At 44.5% G+C, this 19,966-nt stretch overlaps 1 protein-coding gene across 3 annotated transcripts in view; it reads left to right on the forward strand.

Annotated features, from left to right (window-relative positions):
• Nucleotides 1–19,966, forward strand: part of LOC146830297 (uncharacterized) — a 123,057-nt gene that overhangs the window by 58,610 nt on the left and 44,481 nt on the right. For 2 of the 3 annotated variants that reach the window (XM_085604503.1, XM_085604504.1), the window contains exons 3-4: nucleotides 14,084–14,128; nucleotides 18,109–18,153. In XM_085604503.1, the coding sequence (XP_085460629.1) occupies nucleotides 18,128–18,153 (26 nt within the window). In that variant the 5' untranslated portion in view covers nucleotides 14,084–14,128; nucleotides 18,109–18,127. The remainder of the gene's footprint in view (nucleotides 1–14,083; nucleotides 14,129–18,108; nucleotides 18,154–19,966) is intronic. The other variant, XM_085604502.1, reaches the window with a different exon arrangement.

Here is a 19,966-nt window from a genome sequence, read left to right on the forward strand (position 1 = left end):
AGGACACTGACACAGGAACACTGACACAGGGACATTGTCAGGAGGACACATATGTAGGAAACTGACACAGGAACACTGACACAGGGACATTGGCAGGAGGACACATATGTAGTACATTGACACTGGAATAGTGACACAGGGACATTGGCAGGAGGAAACAAATGTAGGACACAGACACAGGAACACTTACAAAGGGACATTGACAGGAGGACACATATGTATGACACTGACATGAGAACACTGACACAGGGACATTGGCAAGAGAACACATATGAAGGACACTGACACAGGAACACTGACACAGGGACATTGTCAGGAGGACACATATGTAGGAAACTGACACAGGAACACTGACACAGGGACATTGGCAGGAGGACACATATGTAGTACATTGACACTGGAATAGTGACACAGGGACATTGGCAGGAGGAAACAAATGTAGGACACTGACACAGGAACACGTACACAGGGACATTGACAGGAGGATACCTATGTAGGACACTGACACATACATTGGCAAGAGAACACATATATAGGACAATGACACAGGTAAACTGACACAGGGACATTGGCGGGAGGACACATATGTATGACACTGACATGGGAACACTGACACAGGGACATTGGCAAGAGAACACATATGTAGGACACTGACACATACATTGGCAGGAGGACACATATATTGGTCACTGATGTGGGAACACCGACACAGGGACACTAGCAGGAGGACACATATGTAGGACACTGACATGGGCACAATGACACTGGGACTCTGGCAGCAGGATTCATATGTAGGAACAATGACTCAGGGACATTGGCAGGAGGACACCTATGTAGGACACTGACACAGGAGCACTAACACAGGGACATTGGAAGGAGGACACATATGTAGTACGCTGACACAGGAACACCTTCTCAGAGGGAGATTAGCAGGAGGAGACATATGTAGGACACTGACACATACATTGGGAGGAGAACACATATATAGGCCACTGACACAGGAATACTGACACAGGGACATTGGCGGGAGGACAGATATGTAGGACACTGATGTGGGAACAGTGACACAGGGGCACTGGCAGGAGGACACATATGTAGGACAATGACACAGGAACACTGACACAGGGACATTGTCAAGAGAACACATATATAGGACACTGACACGGGAACACTGACAAAGGGACATTGGCAGGAGGACACATATGTAGGACACTGATGTGGGTACACTGACACAGGGACATTGGCAGGACGACACAGGAACACTGACACAGGGACATTGGCAGGAGGACACATATGTAGGCCACTGACACAGGAACATTGACTCAGGGACATTGTCAGGAGGACACATATGTAGGAAACTGACACAGGAACACTGACACAGGGACATTGGCAGGAGGACACATATGTAGTACACTGACATGGTAATAGTGACACAGGGACATTGGCAGGAGGAAACATATGTAGGACACTGACACAGGAACACTTACATAGGGACATTGACAGGAGGATACCTATGTAGGACACTGACACATACATTGGCAAGAGAACACATATATAGGACAATCAATCTATCAATCAATCAAGCATTTGTAGAGCGTGCTGCTCACCCATGAGGGTCCCAAGTCGCTATGAGGTGGCAGCTACTGGTCGAACAGCCAGGTCTTGAGGAGTCTCCTGAAGGTCTGCAGGTCCTGGGTCTGACACAGGTGAGCGGGGAGGGTGTTCCAGGTCTTTGCAGCGAGGTGGGAGAAGGATCTTCCGCCTGTGGTCATTCGGCGAATGCGTGGGACGGTGGCGAGGGCGAGGTCGGCAGAGCGAAGCTGGCGGTTCGGGGTGTAGAAGGACAGTCGTTCGTTGAGGTATGCTGGTCCGCCGTTGTGGAGTGCTTTTTGAGCGTGGGTGAGGAGTTTGAAGGTGATCCTCTTGTTGACTGGGAGCCAGTGCGGATCTCTAAGGTGGGTGGTGATGGGGCTGTGGCGAGGGAGCCCAAGGATGAGGCAGGCGGAGGCGCTTTGTATGCGTTGGAGTCTCTTCTGGAGTGTAGCATTGGTTCCTGCGTAGAGGGCGTTGCCATAGTCCAGCCTGCTGCTGACGAGTGTTTGGGTGACCGTTCTCCTTGTTTCGGTGGGGATCCATCTGTAGATCTTGCAGAGGGTGTTGAAGCAGGAGGAGGAGACAGCATTGACTTGCTGGGTCATAGAGAACATTGAGTCCAGGATGTGCCCCAGATTGCATGTGTGGTTAGTGGGTGCCGGGGCAGCTCCCAGCGTGGTCGGCCACCAGGAGTCGTCCCATACGGAGGGGGTGGAGTCGAGGATGAGGGCCTCCATCTTGTCTGAGTTCAGTTTCAGGCAGCTGGTCTTCATTAAATCTGCGACGACCTTCATTTGCTCGTGGAGGTTGGACTTGGCAGTGTTCGGGTCTTTGGTGAGGGAGAGGATCAGCTGGGTGTCGTCGGCATATGAGACGGTGTTGAGGTGGTGTGCTCTGATGATGTTGGTGAGCGGTGTCATGTAGATGTTGAAGAGTGTCGGGCTGAGGGATGATCCTCGGGGTACGCCGCAGGTGATCGTGGTGGCTTCGGATCGTTACGGGGAGGCGGACTCTCTGGGTTCTGCCGGTGAGGAAGGAGATGATCCAGTCCAGGGTTTTGCCTCGAATCCCAGTGTCGTGGAGGCGTGTGCGCAGGGTGTGGTGGTAGACGGTGTCGAAGGCAGCCGAGAGGTCCAGGAGGATGAGGGCCGCGGTTTCGCCCTTGTCCAGTATGGACCTGATGTCGTCAGTGGCGGCGATGAGGGTGGTTTTGTTGCTGTGGTTGCTGTGGAAGCCGGATTGGGAGGAGTCCAGGACATTGTTCCCCTCCAGGAAGAGCGTCAGTTGTCTGTTGGCAGTCTTCTCAATGACTTTCACCGGGAATGGGAGCAGGGAGATGGGTCGGAAGTTCTTGAGGTACTTTGGGACCGCCTTGGGCTTCTTGAGGAGAGCGTTGATCTCGGCGTGTTTCCAGATCTCAGGGAAGGTGTCAGTGTTGAAGGAGCTGTTGATTATCTTTCGGAGTTGGGGTGCGATGATGGAGCTAGCCTTGCTGAAGATGTGGTGGGGGTAGGGGTTGGATGGTGCGCCGGAGTGGATGGTGATCATTATTTTGATGGTGTCTTCGTCGGTGATGTTGTTCCAGGAGAGCAGAAGGTTGGTGTGTTTGGTGGGTGTTGGGTCTGGGTGGTCGGCGTCTATCGTCGGCATCTGGGTGTCGAAACTGTTGTGGATGTCTGCGATCTTGCGATGGAAGAAGGTAAGCAGGGAGTCACAGAGTTCTTGTGATGGCGGTACGTCATTGCATCTGGAGCTGGGGATGGCGAGTTCTTTCACAATGTTGAAGAGCTCTTTGCTGTTGTGTGCGTTGTTGTCAATGTGTTCCTCGAAGGAGGTTATTTTGGCAGATCGGATGAATTGGTGGTGTTTGCGTCTGGCGTTCATGAGAGCTGCGTGGTTGTCTGGTGTCTGTTCATTGCGCCATTGCCTCTCAAATCTTCTGCAGGTGCGCTTGGAGTTCTGAAGGTCGGCGTTGAACCAGATGGCTCTTGTGTCGATGTGCCTCTTGGAGGGATTCCTGATCAGGGCAAGGGTGTTGGCGTAGTCGTCGATCCATTGTCTGAGGTTGTGGGCTGCTGTGTCGGTCTCGGTGGGCTCCGGTGGAGGGTCTCGAGCGGGTGTGGTGATGAGTTGGTCTTTGGTTACTTTTTTCCAGTTGCGGTATGGGGTTTCCATTGCGGTTGGTTGTGCGCGGTGTGTTTCTTGAAGGAGAAGTGGACGAAGTGGTGGTCGGTCCAGTGGAGTTCCGTGGTGTGGCTGAATGTGACGTGGTCGCTGACGGAGAAGATGGGGTCGAGCGTGTGTCCAGCGGAGTGGGTGCATGTCGTGACGAGTTGTTTGAGTCCGAGGTTGGCGAGGTTGTCGATCAGTGTTGTGGAGTGTTGTCGTTGGCGTTCTCGAGGTGGAAGTTCAGGTCTTCGAGGAGGATGTAGTCTGTGGAGGCGAGGGCGTGCGTGCTGATGAGGTCGGCGATGGATTCGCTGAACTGTGGTCAGGGTCGCGGGGGTCTGTAGACGAGGGTTCATCTGAGGGTGGTGTTGTGATCGACGTGGATCTGAAAGTGTAGGTGTTCGGCCATGCTGAGGGTGTCTTCGGTGTTGGTTGAGATTGTGATGGTGTTCCTGTGGATGATGGCGATGCCTCCTCCTGGTTTGTTGTTGTTCCAGTCCCTGCGTGTGACCTTGTAGCTGTCCGGGATGGCTATGGCTATGTCCGGTGCGGAGGAGATGTTAATCCAGGTCTCCGTCAGGAAGGCAAAGTCCGGGTGTGAGGAGTCGAGCAGGTCCCAGAGTTTGACGGCGTGCTTGTGGACTGAGCGGGTGTTGAGTAGTATGCAGCTGAGGTGGTTGTTGCCTTCAGTGTCGGGATCGGCCGGACGTGCCGGTGTGCGCCGGCTGGTGTAGCTGCAGTTTCGGCAGGTGAAAGGTCCATCGGTGTGCTTCGGGGTGGCCTGGAAGCAGGTGGGATTTTGGCCGGTGTTGAGTGCGTGGAGGGTGTTGGCATCGTAGCGATGTCGGGTCCTGTGGAGGTCGCGGGGGCCAGGGTGTCTGGCGCTGGGTGCGGTCCAGGCGCGGATGGGTGTAGGTGGGCTTGCCTTAGGCGTGCCTTTGGCGCGCCAGCGGCGCGATCGCTGCGCTTGACCGCGTAGCGGTCGCCATTTGTAGGGGAGGGGGGAGGGACGAGCAGCTGGGAGGCGGGAGCAGGGTGGAAGGGGAGGGGTCAGCGACGGAGGAGAAACGGAGGCGAAACAGGAAGCAACGAGGGGGCACAAGAGGAAAATAAAATAACAGTAACAGAGAGGGAATGACACAGGAAACCTGACACAGGGACATTGGCGGGAGGACACATATGTAGGACACTGACACAGGAACACTGACACAGGAACATTGGCAGGAGCATATATTTGTCGGACACTGACATAGGGACATTGGAAAGAGAACACGTATGTAGGACACTGACATGGGATCACTTGCACAGGGACATTGGCAGGAGGATACATATGTAGGACACTGACACATACATTGGCAGGAGGACACATATATTGGTCACTGATGTGGGAATACTGACAAAGGGACACTGGCAGGAGGACACATATGTAGAACACTGACATGAGCACAATGACACCGGGACTCTGGCAGCAGGATTTATATGTAGGACACAGTAACAATGACTTAGGGACATTGGCAGGAGGATACATATGTAGGACACTGACACAGGAACACTGACATTGGGACATTGACAGGAGGACACATATGTAGGGCACTGACATGGGAACACTGACACAGGGAAATTGACAGGACGACACATTTGTAGGATACTGACACGGGAACACAGGCACAGCGACGTTGGCAGGAGGACACATATGTAGGACACTGACTTGGGAACAATGACACAGGGACATTGCCAGGAGGACACATATGTATGACACTGACACAGGAAAACATGCACAGGGACATTGGCAGGAGGACACATATGTAGAACACTGATGTGGGAACGCTGAAACAGGGACATTGGCAGGAGGACACATATGTAGGACACTGACATGGGAACACTGACACAGGGACATTGGCAGGAGGACATTGGAACACTCACACAGGGACATTGGTAGGAGGACATATATGTAGGATACTGACATAGGAACACTGACACAGGTCATGTTACATTATTAGTTTACAAGAGACATGGGACACTGAGGACACGCTGCACATGGATGGGTATGAGTGTTTTTTTGTATCCGCCACTCCATCTAGCTCAGGGAGGGTGAAGGGAGGGCTGGCAATGTTAATATCAGCATCCATATCTGGCTCATCCTCTCAAATAGAAACAGGCTCGCCAAATTTTATGGCTATTTTTATCACGATGAATGAGGGACCTGATTTTTTGGTTATGAATTTTTATAACTCTTATGATAGAGTTGCCACGACCGATCATCTGGCCGCGTTAAATAGTTTTTTAGCTGACCACATGGAGACCAATAAACTCAACAGTAAAAATTGCCTCACTATAGTGATGGGTGATTTTAACATCCATGGCTGTCCACACTTTTGTCTTTCCTCGGATCCTCTGGGACCGATTGATTCAAGTGCTGTACACTTTGAACATTCGGCGGCGGGACTTCTCCTTGAATCCATCTTGGCAGACTACGGTCTGTTTCTCCCGTCTATGGAGGGTGAAATTATTCCCACATTTAAAGGTACTGGGAAAGACTCTGTTATTGATTACATTTTTGTTAGTTCTATTTTGGGGGCTAACATTAAAAAATATGAGACTACCTGGTCCCATTTAAGTGATCATAACCCTGTAAACCTAATACTCTGTAACGTCTTCGAAAAACCGGCTAAACTCCCAATAAGAGTGGATAAACCCGATATTTGCCCATCAGATCAAGCACGTAGAATCAGATGGTGCAAAGTAATCCCTGGCGACTTTTATAACAACCTGAACAGCAAGGTTGGCTCTGAGTTAAAAATCTGCCAGGATCTCGAAGCAGGGGATAATGAGGTCCTTTTGGCTTACTCAGCCATCTGTAGTCAGATCCTTGCCGACTTGAGCCGTCCTGGGAAACACACAGATAAGGCAGAGCTAGGTTGGTTTGACAAAAGCTGTTCATCTGCCAACAGAAAGCTAACGGCCGCCCTGAAATCGAACCCAGTGAATAGGATTCTGGTTGCGAAGTTGAGAAAAGAATACAAGAAAACCTTGGACGCCAGGAAAAAGGTGATTAGGGAGGAAGCATGGGAAGAACTTTCCAGTGTGGACGTAATAAGTAACAGTGCAAAGTTTTGGTCTGTGGTGAATAAACCCTTCTTTTCCGATATAGGAAATGATCAATTAGACTGCGGTATCGGGAAACAATCGTGGCACTCACATTTTAAAACAGTCTATGAAATGGGATCTAGTGGTGAATCGAGCATATCTCCCACCGCTGTGAACCCTTATACTTTATTAGTCTCTAAGCAAGAGGTGGTCGAGGCCATCAGTAAGATGACAAGCAATAAGGCCCCGGGCCCTGATGGCGTACCAGCGGACCTCTTTAAATCTGATCCTGAGACATGGTCCATAGTATTAACCAATGTTTTTAACCGGGTATGTGTTGCTGGGATTCCTGACACCTGGTCCAAATCAGTAATCATACCTATTTTTAAAAAAGGTAACAGGGGGGATCCTAGTTGCTACCGACCTATCTCCCTTATTGACACAGCTGTGAAGGTTCTGGGGCGTGTGGTCCTGGGCAGACTAACTGATTGGTTAGAAGACACAGCCTCCCTTTCGTGTCTACAATATGGGTTTCGAAAAGGCCGCGGGACCATAGACCAGAGCCTGAACCTCCAACTTTTAATAGGCAAGTATACCATTGCTAAAAAAGGGGCCTTGTATTTGGCCTTTATGGACTTGTCTTCGGCGTTTGACCGAGTGAATCGCTCAAAATTGTGGGGGTTATTATTAAACTGTGGAATAGATGCTAACATTGTTTATTTTCTTGCAGACTTGCATAGAGACCTCACTGCCACGGTCAGATATGACCGGCAGGGCAATTCCACGGATAAAATTGGAATCACTAATGGCGTTAGGCAAGGATGCATTTTAGCCCCCCTGCTTTTTACTTTATATATTAATGAATTGGGCTCTACATTAACTAAGTCATGTAAGGATATTCCTAGGGCAGGCAAATTTGACATCCCAGCATTATTGTATGCTGATGATGCCGCCCTCTTAGCACGTACGGCTGTAGGGCTCCAAAAGCTTTTAGATTCTTTTGCTAAATTTATGATTGCACTTGATCTTGGAGTGAACTTCTCCAAATCCCATGTGATGTTCGTGGGTTCTATCCCAAAGAGAGTTAAAACCATGTCTTGTGAAGGTCATGTTTTATCTCGTGTCTCAAGATTCCCTTATTTAGGTGTCATTTTTGATGACAAGTCTACTTGGGCCCCACAATTGGCTGCCAAACGCAATGTATTTGCTAGGGCCACACTCGCTGTCCTAGAATTTGGACGCAAATTGGGGGTGAAGCCCATGCAAGCCATGTTGCAGGTCTATGTAGCAAAATGCACCTCCATCGCATTATACGGGGCAGACTTGTGGGGTTTTAAAAACATTTCTGATCTACAAGTTGTAGAAAATAGATTCCTAAAATCACTATTATCCCTCCCATGTTCTACTTCTAGCTATATAGTGCATCAAGAGTGTGGGATTGACTATTTAACTGATCGTATAGTCATTGCCCCACTTTTGAAATGGCTCTCGATTTGGCTAAATCCTGAACTAGAATTGAACCATGCCATTTTAAAAGATTGCCTATCCCTAGAGTATGGCAAAACCATACCGTGGCTGAACCATATTAAAATTCTAGCAAGGTATTTGGGCCGACCCGAGTTATTTGAGAACCCAAGCACCATAGTCAGGGGGGATTTAAAATGGGCAAAAGACACACATAAACAGAGGGCCATGTTAACAAGGGAGGAAAGAGAATTACTTAAACCCACTGTAAAGGCACATCAGCTGATTACTACATCTAACGGTTTAGAGCCTTACTTGGGTATTGTCAATAAGATGGACCATCGTTTTTTATTAATTAAGTTCAGATTGAACAAATTCCATCTTTTATTGACTGACTCCCCGGGCTGGACTAAGGAGAAGGATCTGGGGATCTGTTCGTGTGACGGATTCTCAATAAAAGACACTATGCACTTTATCTTTTTCTGTGAACACCTGTCTTCAATCCGTAAAAAATATATCATTCCTCTTTTAAAAAATAAAGGCTTCAGACAGGCGAAACCAGCTCTCATGCATCTTCAGATGTTGGGTTCTCCTTGGGAAATATTTAATATTGCCACTTTTTTAGTAATTTCAATGAGATTGAGGAAAAAGATCACATGGTTATAGTGTATATCTTTTTATTGTCTGAGTAATTATTTATTGTAATTTTATGTCAACTGTTTTTTAAATGGCTGTACTGTTTTATGTTCAATGTACTTTTATGGTTTTTGCTATGAACCGAATAAAGTAATTTTGACTGACTGACTGACTGACACTGACACAGGAAAACATGCACAGGGACATTGGCAGGAGGACACATATGTAGAACACTGATGTGGGAACGCTGAAACAGGGACATTGGCAGGAGGACACATATGTAGGACACTGACATGGGAACACTGACACAGGGACATTGGCAGGAGGACATTGGAACACTCACACAGGGACATTGGTAGGAGGACATATATGTAGGATACTGACATAGGAACACTGACACAGGGACATTGGCAGGAGGAAACATATGTAGGACACTGACACAGGAACACTGACACAGGCACATTGGCAGGAGGACACATGTGTAGGACACTGACACAGGAAAACTGACACAGGGACATTGACAGGACGACACATTTGTAGGATACTGACATGGGAACACTGACACAGGGACATTGACAGGACGACACATTTGTAGGATACTTACACGGGAACACAGACACAGGGACATTGGCAGGAGGACACATATGTAAGACACTGACACTGGAACAATGACACAGGGACATTGGCAGGAGGACACATATGTACGACACTGACACAGGAAAACATGCACAGGGACATTGGCAGGAGGACATATATGTAGGACACTGACATGGGAACACTGACACAGGGACATTGGCAGGAGGACACATATGTAGGATACTGACATTGGAACACTGACACAGGGACATTGGCAGGAGGACACATATGTAGGACACTGACATGGGAACATTGACACAGGAATATTGCCAGGAGGAAACATATGTACGACACTGACACAGGAAAACATGCACAGGGACATTGGCAGGAGGACATATATGTAGGACACTGACATGGAAACACTGACACAGGGACATTGGCAGGAGGACATTGGAACACTGACACAGGGACATTGGCAGGAGGACACATATGTAGGATACTGACATTGGAACACTGACACAGGGACATTGGCAGGAGGACACATATGTAGAACACTGATGTGGGAACACTAAAACAGGGATATTGGCAGGAGGACACATATGTAGGACACTGACATGGGAACACTGGCACAGGGACATTGGCAGGAGGACATTGGAACACTGACTCAGGGACATGGGCAGGAGGACATATATGTAGGATACTGACATAGGAACACTAACACAGGGACATTGGCAGGAGGACACATATGTAGGACACTGACACAGGAACACTGACACAGGCACATTGACAGGAGGACACATGTGTAGGACACTGACACAGGAAAACTGACACATGGACATTGACAGGACGACACATTTGTAGGATACTGACATGGGAACACTGACACAGGGACATTGGCAGGAGGACATATATGTAGGACACTGACACAGGAACAATGACACAGGGACATTGGCAGAAGGACACATATGTGGAAAACTGACACTGGGACATTGGCAGGAGGACACATATGTAGGACACTGACTTGGGAACACTGACACAGGGACATTGCCAGGAGGATACATATGTACGACACTGACACAGGAAAACATGCACAGGGACATTGGCAGGAGGACACATATGTAGAACACTATTGTGGGAACACTGAAACAGGGACATTGGCAGGAGGACACATATGTAGAACACTGACATGGGAACACTGACACAGGGACATTGACAGGAGGACATTGGAACACTGACACAGGGAAATTGGCAGGAGGACATATATGTAGGATACTGACATAGGAACACTGACACAGGAACATTGGCAGGAGTACATATATGTAGGACACTGACACAGGAACACTGACACAGGCACATTGGCAGGAGGACACATGTTTAGGAAACTGACACAGGAAAACGGACTCAAGGACATTGGCTGGAGGACACCAGAACACTGACATGGGGACATTGGCAGGAGAACACATATATAGGACACTGACACGGGAACACTGACACAGGGACTTTTCCAGGAGGACACATATGTAGGACACTGACACGGGAACACTGACAGAGGGACTTTGGCAGGAGGACACATATGTAGAACACTGACACAGGAACACTGACACAGGGACATTGGCAGGAGAACACATATATAGGACACTGACACTGGAATAGTGACACAGGGACATTGGCAGGAGAACACATTTTTAGGACACTGACACAGGCACATTGGCAGGAGGACACATATGTAGGACACTGAAACGGGGACACTGAAACGGGAACACTGAAACAGAGATATTTGCAGGAGGACACATGTAGGACACTGACACGGGAACACTGACACAGGGACTTTGGCAGGAGGACACATATGAAGGACACTGACACAGGAACATTGACTTTGAGAAAAGGGCACTGAGACAGGGACCCTGGGAATACTAGGACAAAGCGACACAGGCAGCCGAGCTCTGGGACACTGATGTGGACACTAGGACGCTGACACAGGAAGAGTGATATGGAGGCACTGACACCGGGGCAGTCACTCATAAACCGAGGCACTGAGAAGCTTAAGCTACCCCTGAAACCTGAAAGGACGCTCTCTCGAGTCTTTCTCCAAGTCAGGCAAGAGTGTTTACATACACTTTGGGCCCGATTCACAGAACTAACTTAAGACAAAATCCTAAACTTACTACCATTTTGGTATTCACAGAAGGCACTTACTCATTTTGGTATTCACAGAAGGCACTTACTCATTTCGGTATTCACAGAAGTTAGGAGTCCTAACTTTAGGACTCCTACATGCCTTCTGTGAATACCGAAAGTCTTAAAATTAGGATTTTTCTCAGTTTAGTAGTAGTATAGTTAGGACTCCTAACTTTAGGACTCCTAAATGCCTTCTGTGAATACTGAAAGTCTTAAAATTAGGATTTTTCTCAATTTAGTAGTCCTAAGTTTAGGAGTCCTAACTTTAGGACTCCTAAATGCCTTCTGTGAATACCAAAAGTCTTAAAATTAGGATTTTTCTCAGTTTAGTAGTAGTATAGTTAGAACTCCTAACTTTAGGACTCCTAAATGCCTTCTGTGAATACCGAAAGTCTTAAAATTAGGATTTTTCTCAATTTAGTAGTCCTAAATTTAGGACTCCTAACTTTAGGACTCCTAAATGCCTTCTGTGAATACCGAAAGCCTTAAAATTAGGATTTTTCTCAGTTTAGTACTTGTAAAGTTAGGAGTCCTAACCTTAGGACTCCTAAACTGAGAAAAATCCTAATTTTAAGGCTTTCGGTATTCACAGAAGGCATTTAGGAGTCCTAAAGTTACGAGTCCTAAACTTAGGACTACTAAATTGAGAAAAATCCTAATTTTAAGACTTTCGGTATTCACAGAAGGCATTTAGGAGTCCTAAAGTTAGGACTCCTAACTTCTGTGAATACCGAAATGAGTAAGTGCCTTCTGTGAATACCAAAATGAGTAAGTGCCTTCTGTGAATACCAAAATGGTAGTAAGTTTAGGATTTTGTCTTAAGTTACTTCTGTGAATCGGGCCCATAGTGTCCTGCCTTTCCTGAAACTGCTGTGTTTTTATAAGGACCTCGTGTGTCACGTTCGATTACCTTTGACCTGTGTATTTATTTAGTTTCTGATGGATTAAAAAAAAAAGCTTCGTCATTTAATTGGAGTTAAACAATACAGAGAAGAATTTATCAATGATGTGACAAAATTGCACAATGTTTAACCAAGAAACCTGGGTTTAAATCACGGTTTCCCTGCTTGACCAAATAGTATGATCTTAGTGAAATCTCATTACCCACCATGGCAAGCCTGAGACCCCCACGTCAGCAGTTCCTAAACTTGTGACTTCTGCAACCCCCAGTGAATCCCCACTGATAGACCGGACACTGCCTAAGCAAATTCTACGATTTGAAACTCAAAACACTACATAAAAATACAGAAACAAGAACGCTTAAAAAATACACAAATTGTGAAATATTTTACTGCAGTCACAAACATAAAATATACAAAAATATACATTTTAATGGGAAGGTTGAAGCTTATTTCTTGCTTATCACTTTATCTTTTTTCCTCCTAATAAAGCTCTTTTTTTGGTCATGGCATAGCTATGCTTCAGTTGAGACCAGAAAGTTTCTTTAAGTAGATTCTGTTCCCACGAATAGGGCTAAGGAGACCAACTAAATTTTTAGCTACTATAATTTCAAATTCCTTCCAAGTTGCAGAGCGTTTCTATTTCAGACTTTGCTTTTCAGTGTTTATGATATGCGTTAATTTTATATGACAATATTATTTAATTTTGCAAGCTGTTGAGAACACCCTGAGTACTATCACGGGCCACCAGGGGTCCATGGACCCCCGATGAAGAACCACCGCCCTATTTAATTCTAGAACTTTCAGACCATTAGTTCCCGTCCCCTCAGACCGGAGAGTCCCTATGTCTTATGCTGGAAAGATCATAGGTACCTTAGAACCCCTAGTTTTTAACTGCTATTTAAATTAACTTTTCCTGGCCACCATATTTATTATTATTTGCCATTTGTCACTATCGTGACTACAGAAAGGTTGGGAATTGTTTCTTAGCATTTGAACATGTTTATATTCCAGAATCTTACATATTGGTATTTCACCCACTGGTTTGTTTCCCAAAAGAGCTATTATTGTACTTTTCTGAATGACGCCAGAAGATTGTTGTATATCCAGTTTGTGCCATTACCATCATTTTCTGCTTAGAGACACTATGCTATTTTCAAGGTAAAATTAACTGAAATAAACAAATGGTTTCAACGCCCTTTGATTAAAGCATTGTGCAAAATATATAGAAACATACGTTGAAATAAATATGAATGAAAAGTGATGATGAGTAAATACATAAAATAATGCAAACATAGTGTATAGAGAACATTAAAGATGTTATGTAGTATTGCAATGCATATCCGTACCACAGATGCGGCTTCATCAGAGTATCTTTCACTTCTGTGTACCCCTCCTACCTACCAGCCTATGATGTATCTGAAATTGCACCTATGTACGCGACTTAGATCAACCTGAGTTGTCTTTTTTCTCCTAACTAGGTATAAGAAGAAGAAGGAGATGGATTTCATGATGTGAGAAGAACGGTGGGTGTCTCAAGAGCTGTGCTGGGCTCACTTGTATGTCAAGAAGATGAGCTGTCGGCAGTAGAGTGACCAATGGTCGAGCATGTGAAAGGTGCTGGAGAAACCAGAAGATCAGAAATGCCACTGAGTGTGAAACAGAGAATGTGAACAATCAGTGTAAAAAAGCCAATAGGCCTGGCTTTGAAATTAGGTTCATATTTAGGAGTCCTAAAGTTAGGAGTCCTAAATTTAGGACTACTAAATTGAGAAAAATCCTAATTTTAAGACTTTCGGTATTCACAGAAGGCATTTAGGAGTCCTAAAGTTAGGAGTCCTAACTATACTACTACTAAACTGAGAAAAATCCTAATTTTAAGACTTTCGGTATTCACAGAAGGCATTTAGGAGTCCTAAAGTTAGGAGTCCTAACTATACTACTACTAAACTGAGAAAAATCCTAATTTTAAGACTTTCGGTATTCACAGAAGGCATTTAGGAGTCCTAAAGTTAGGACTCCTAACTTCTGTGAATACCGAAATGAGTAAGTGCCTTCTGTGAATACCAAAATGAGTAAGTGCCTTCTGTGAATACCAAAATGGTAGTAAGTTTAGGATTTTGTCTTAAGTTAGTTCTGTGAATCGGGCCCATGGTGTCCTGCCTTTCCTGAAACTGCTGTGTTTTTATAAGGACCTCGTGTGTCACCTTCGATTACCTTTGACCTGTGTATTTATTTAGTTTCTGATGGATTAAAAAAAAAAGCTTCGTCATTTAATTGGAGTTAAACAATACAGAGAAGCATTTATCAATGATGTGACAAAATTGCACAATGTTTAACCAAGAAACCTGGGTTTAAATCACGGTTTCCCTGCTTGACCAAATAGTATGATCTTAGTGAAATCTCATTACCCACCATGGCAAGCCTGAGACCCCCACGTCAGCAGTTCCTAAACTTGTGACTTCTGCAACCCCCAGTGAATCCCCACTGATAGACCGGACACTGCCTAAGCAAATTCTACGATTTGAAACTCAAAACACTACATAAAAATACAGAAACAAGAACGCTTAAAAAATACAAAAATTGTGAAATATTTTACTGCAGTCACAAACATAAAATATACAAAAATATACATTTTAATGGGAAGGTTGAAGCTTATTTCTTGCTTATCACTTTATCTTTTTTCCTCCTAATAAAGCTCTTTTTTTGGTCATGGCATAGCTATGCTTCAGTTGAGACCAGAAAGTTTCTTTAAGTAGATTCTGTTCCCACGAATAGGGCTAAGGAGACCAACTAAATTTTTAGCTACTATAATTTCAAATTCCTTCCAAGTTGCAGAGCGTTTCTATTTCAGACTTTGCTTTTCAGTGTTTATGATATGCTTTAATTTTATATGACAATTTTATTTAATTTTGCAAGCTGTTGAGAACACCCTGAGTACTATCACGGGCCACCAGGGGTCCATGGACCCCCGATGAAGAACCACCGCCCTATTTCATTCTAGAACTTTCAGACCATTAGTTCCCGTCCCCTCAGACCGGAGAGTCCCTATGTCTTTTTTTTTTTTTTTTTTTTTTTTGTCCTCATCTCACCTATAAACTGTTTGCAGGGCATAACTGGTCGGTTTAATGATGGGGCGCCCTCCGACCACCTGCACTTGTTTAGGTTATCCAACCAATCCCTTTATATCGTCCGGGATTTAGGTGTTAATCATAGGACCATGGTTTTTATTGACCCTTAACATCGGCAACAGGGGATCAGCAGAGTCTCAATTCCTGACCCATACGTATAAAGGGTGCCCACAATGTAGGGGGGCCAGAGCTGGTGCTCAAAGATTCTAATCGGGCCATAGCAAGTGCGGATTTTAACCAGTCCTCGATTTTCGGAGGAAGGGGGTCCTTCCATCTTAGACAGATCTCCCTTCGGGCCAACAAAATCAGACATAGTAACAGCCCTCTATCGGATTGAGCCATACTAGCAGTGGACACCTGATCATTAGCAAAGAAAATCAGAGAGCCGTTCAACAGAATGTCAATTCCAAAGGACATACATAAATATCTGCACACCCCTTCCCAGTATGATCCTAATTTGGGACAATCAAAAAAGATATGTATGTCATTGGCTTTAGGGAGCAAGCACCTGGGACACCTTGGTTCAGGGTTGGGGGCGAATTTCGAGATCTTCTCCGGAGTATAGTAGATTCGGTTGGTGACAAAAAAATGATTTTTCTTCAGACTAGCTGATTTGGTGTATTTATAAAGCAGGGTCACGGAGGGTTCCAAGAGGTTCCCGATATCGGCTTCAAATGGAGAATTGTTCCAAGCTGACACCTGTTGGGGGATACCGACATCATCCGCGTTGATCAGTAGCCTATACCATATGGAGATCTCCTTTTTCCGATGCTGAATGTTTTTTAATGCAGCTTCAACCTCTCCATTCCCCCTTAAATTCTCCTTTTCTGTTTCAAACCAGGATTTTAGTTGGATAAACTTAAATCTTGAAAACCCCATACCAATTCTTGCTTTCAATACCTCCCAAGGATGAATGCCATTTTCATCCCCCAACTCAGACCAGATCTCAACCCCAGCTCTTTTAATTGGAAGGGCCAAACTGTCCTGGAGGCAAGGGGGAGTCCCCGGGGAGTCCCAAATCGGTGCCTGATCGGAGTAGTAGCCTATCCCACATCTAGAGCGAATAAAATACCAGACCTCCAAAGCATTTTTGATCACCTTCAGCCTTACTCGTTTAAAAAATTTTGGTGAACCAAACTTATAGAGAAACCCGACTCTGTTTCCACAGCATTCTGAGTTAACCAACTCTCCCAACAGCCTTCCCCAAGAACATGCAGTCGGTTCTACTAGGAGCATCCTAATGGCCTTAAACTGAAAGGCGACCAGGTAGCACTGTATATCTGGGAGAGCCAATCCCCCTTTGGCTAGGCGACGTCTTAGTTTTTTCCAGGAGAGCCTAACCCCTTTCTCACCCCAGATAAAGCTCCCGATTTTACTTTGCGCCTTCGAGATAAAGTGTTTAGGAAAACCTAGAGGTATTGCATTAAATAAGTAGGTTAATTTCGGGAGGATTGTCATTTTGACTAGATTCACCTTCCCAAAGATGGTCAAAGGGAGGTTCCTCCACCTAGCAAATAACTGATCAATTTCCTTTATTGTTTTTTCTATATTGATAGATGGGATTTTTTCAAGATCTTTTACGATAACAATACCAAGATATTTAAATTTTTTGCTGGTGGCCCCACTCCACTGATCTATGTTCCAGCACATTACCTCCGTCTTCGCGGAGTTAGCTAAATATCCAGAGATTGCCCCAAACTCTTCCAGTAGAGCCCCAACCTTTGGCAGTAGAGTCCCTATGTCTTATGCTGGAAAGATCATAGGTACTTTAGAACCCCTAGTTTTTAACTGCTATTTAAATTAACTTTTCCTGGCCACCATATTTATTATTATTTGCCATTTGTCACTATCGTGACTACAGAAAGGTTGGGAATTGTTTCTTAGCATTTGAACATGTTTATATTCCAGAATCTTACATATTGGTATTTCACCCACTGGTTTGTTTCCCAAAAGAGCTATTATTGTACTTTTCTGAATGACGCCAGAAGATTGTTGTATATCCAGTTTGTGCCATTACCATCATTTTCTGCTTAGAGACACTATGCTATTTTCAAGGTAAAATTAACTGAAATAAACAAATGGTTTCAACGCCCTTTGATTAAAGCATTGTGCAAAATATATAGAAACATACGTTGAAATAAATATGAATGAAAAGTGATGATGAGTAAATACATAAAATAATGCAAACATAGTGTATAGAGAACATTAAAGATGTTAAGTAGTATTGCAATGCATATCCGTACCACATATGCGGCTTCATGAGAGTATCTTTCACTTCTGTGTACCCCTCCTACCTACCAGCCTATGATGTATCTGAAATTGCACCTATGTACGCGACTTAGATCAACCTGAGTTGTCTTTTTTCTCCTAACTAGGTATAAGAAGAAGAAGGAGATGGATTTCATGACGCGAGAAGAACGGTGGGTGTCTCAAGAGCTGTGCTGGGCTCACTTGTATGTCAAGAAGATGAGCTGTCGGCAGTAGAGTGACCAATGGTCGAGCATGTGAAAGGTGCTGGAGAAACCAGAAGATCAGAAATGCCACTGAGTGTGAAACAGAGAATGTGAACAATCAGTGTAAAAAAGCCAATAGGCCTGGCTTTGAAATTAGGTTCATATTTAGCAACAATAGTAAGCCTGTCTTTAGTATCCTGTCTACAGTCTCACATACATCAATTCTGTTATACCACGATGCTCATTTGCTCAACACACTTTACCCATCCACTTATACAATGGAACCTGCTTGTGCAAAATCAACTGTCCTATGTTATAATCATATGAATTGTAATATTTCAATTATTTGATCCCAGATAAGCTATTTTAGATTTCATCAGATTAAGTTCCTTAAAATAAAGTTCAAATTTTAAAAATCATTATAATTTCCTAAGAATGATCTTTTCTAGTATCAGTGACCTATTGCAAACTTTTCCATATCAAGAAACTAACTAAATTCCAACGGTACGGAAACTGTTTTATCTTATTATTTCATGGATATATCAAGAAAGAGAATATTATTAAATCAATACAATATACAGAAACCTATTACACAATATTTTAAAATACAATTATCAAGTTTCTTACGTTGTCGACGCAGAATTTCGGTGGTCAATAGATGGTTTACCCCATCTTCTTCAGGACACAATATCAAAAACAAGGTGTTATTCTCAACGTGGTGTGCACATCCGCTGAGGTTATTTCATCAGGATTAACTGTTCATTTTTCAGTGATTCGTAACCAATTCCTGGCTAGTTTTCTCCATGGTCGGTTTTTGACACACGAAGGGTCGATAGAGATGACGACACTGCCATACTTAGTCGAATATGAGGGCAGCACGAAGAACAAGAGCCCCGATTTGAAATAACAGGAGACAAAAAAGAAACGTCCTCGACCGTGGAGAAAACTAGCCTACAATTGAGAGACTTGTTCCTTATAATTCCAATTCCCAACAAGTGAATCTAGAGGCATTAAAATAATTCTCTTGGGCCAGATTTACAAAATAGGAATTGGTTGCGAATCACTGAAAGAATGAACAGGTGATCCTGATGAAATAACCTCAACGATGTACACACCACACTAAGAATAACACCTTGTTTTTAATATTGCGTCCTGAAGAAGGTGGGGTAAACCAGATATTGACCACCGACATGCTGCATCGACAACTTAAGATAACTTGATAATTGTATTTTAAAATATTGTGTGATAGGTTTCTGTATATTGTATTGATTTGATAAAAATTGTCTTTATTGATTTATCCATGAAATAATAAGATAAGACATTTCCGATACCGTTGGAATTTAGTCAGTTTCTTGATGCAGACATGTTTGCAATAGGATACTGATAATAGAAAATATCTCTTTCTTAGGATGCTATAATGATTTTTACATTTTGAACTGTATTTTAAGGTACTTAGGGCCTCATGTAGGGCCTCATGTAGGAAGCCTAATACCGGTCGGTAACGGCCGATTTTCGGTAAATATACCGTTACCGACTGGTATTTAGGCTTCTGAGATGTAGGGGGATCATTTCTGTATTCGGAATTTACCGAATCGGTAAAATTACCGAATCGGTAAAATTACCGATTCGGTAAATTCCGAATACAGAAATGAAATGTAGGGGGAGTGTGTGGGTGTCGTGGGGATTCATTATTTACCACCAACTAAAGGTTGGTGGTAAATGACGAATAGGTTAATAAAAGCATTTTTGTGCACGTTAAAGTGTGCAATGTGGCAGACAT

The sequence above is a fragment of the Triturus cristatus genome, chromosome 5_1, assembly GCF_964204655.1.
Source record: "Triturus cristatus chromosome 5_1, aTriCri1.1, whole genome shotgun sequence".
Classification (NCBI taxonomy): Eukaryota; Metazoa; Chordata; class Amphibia; order Caudata; family Salamandridae; genus Triturus; species Triturus cristatus.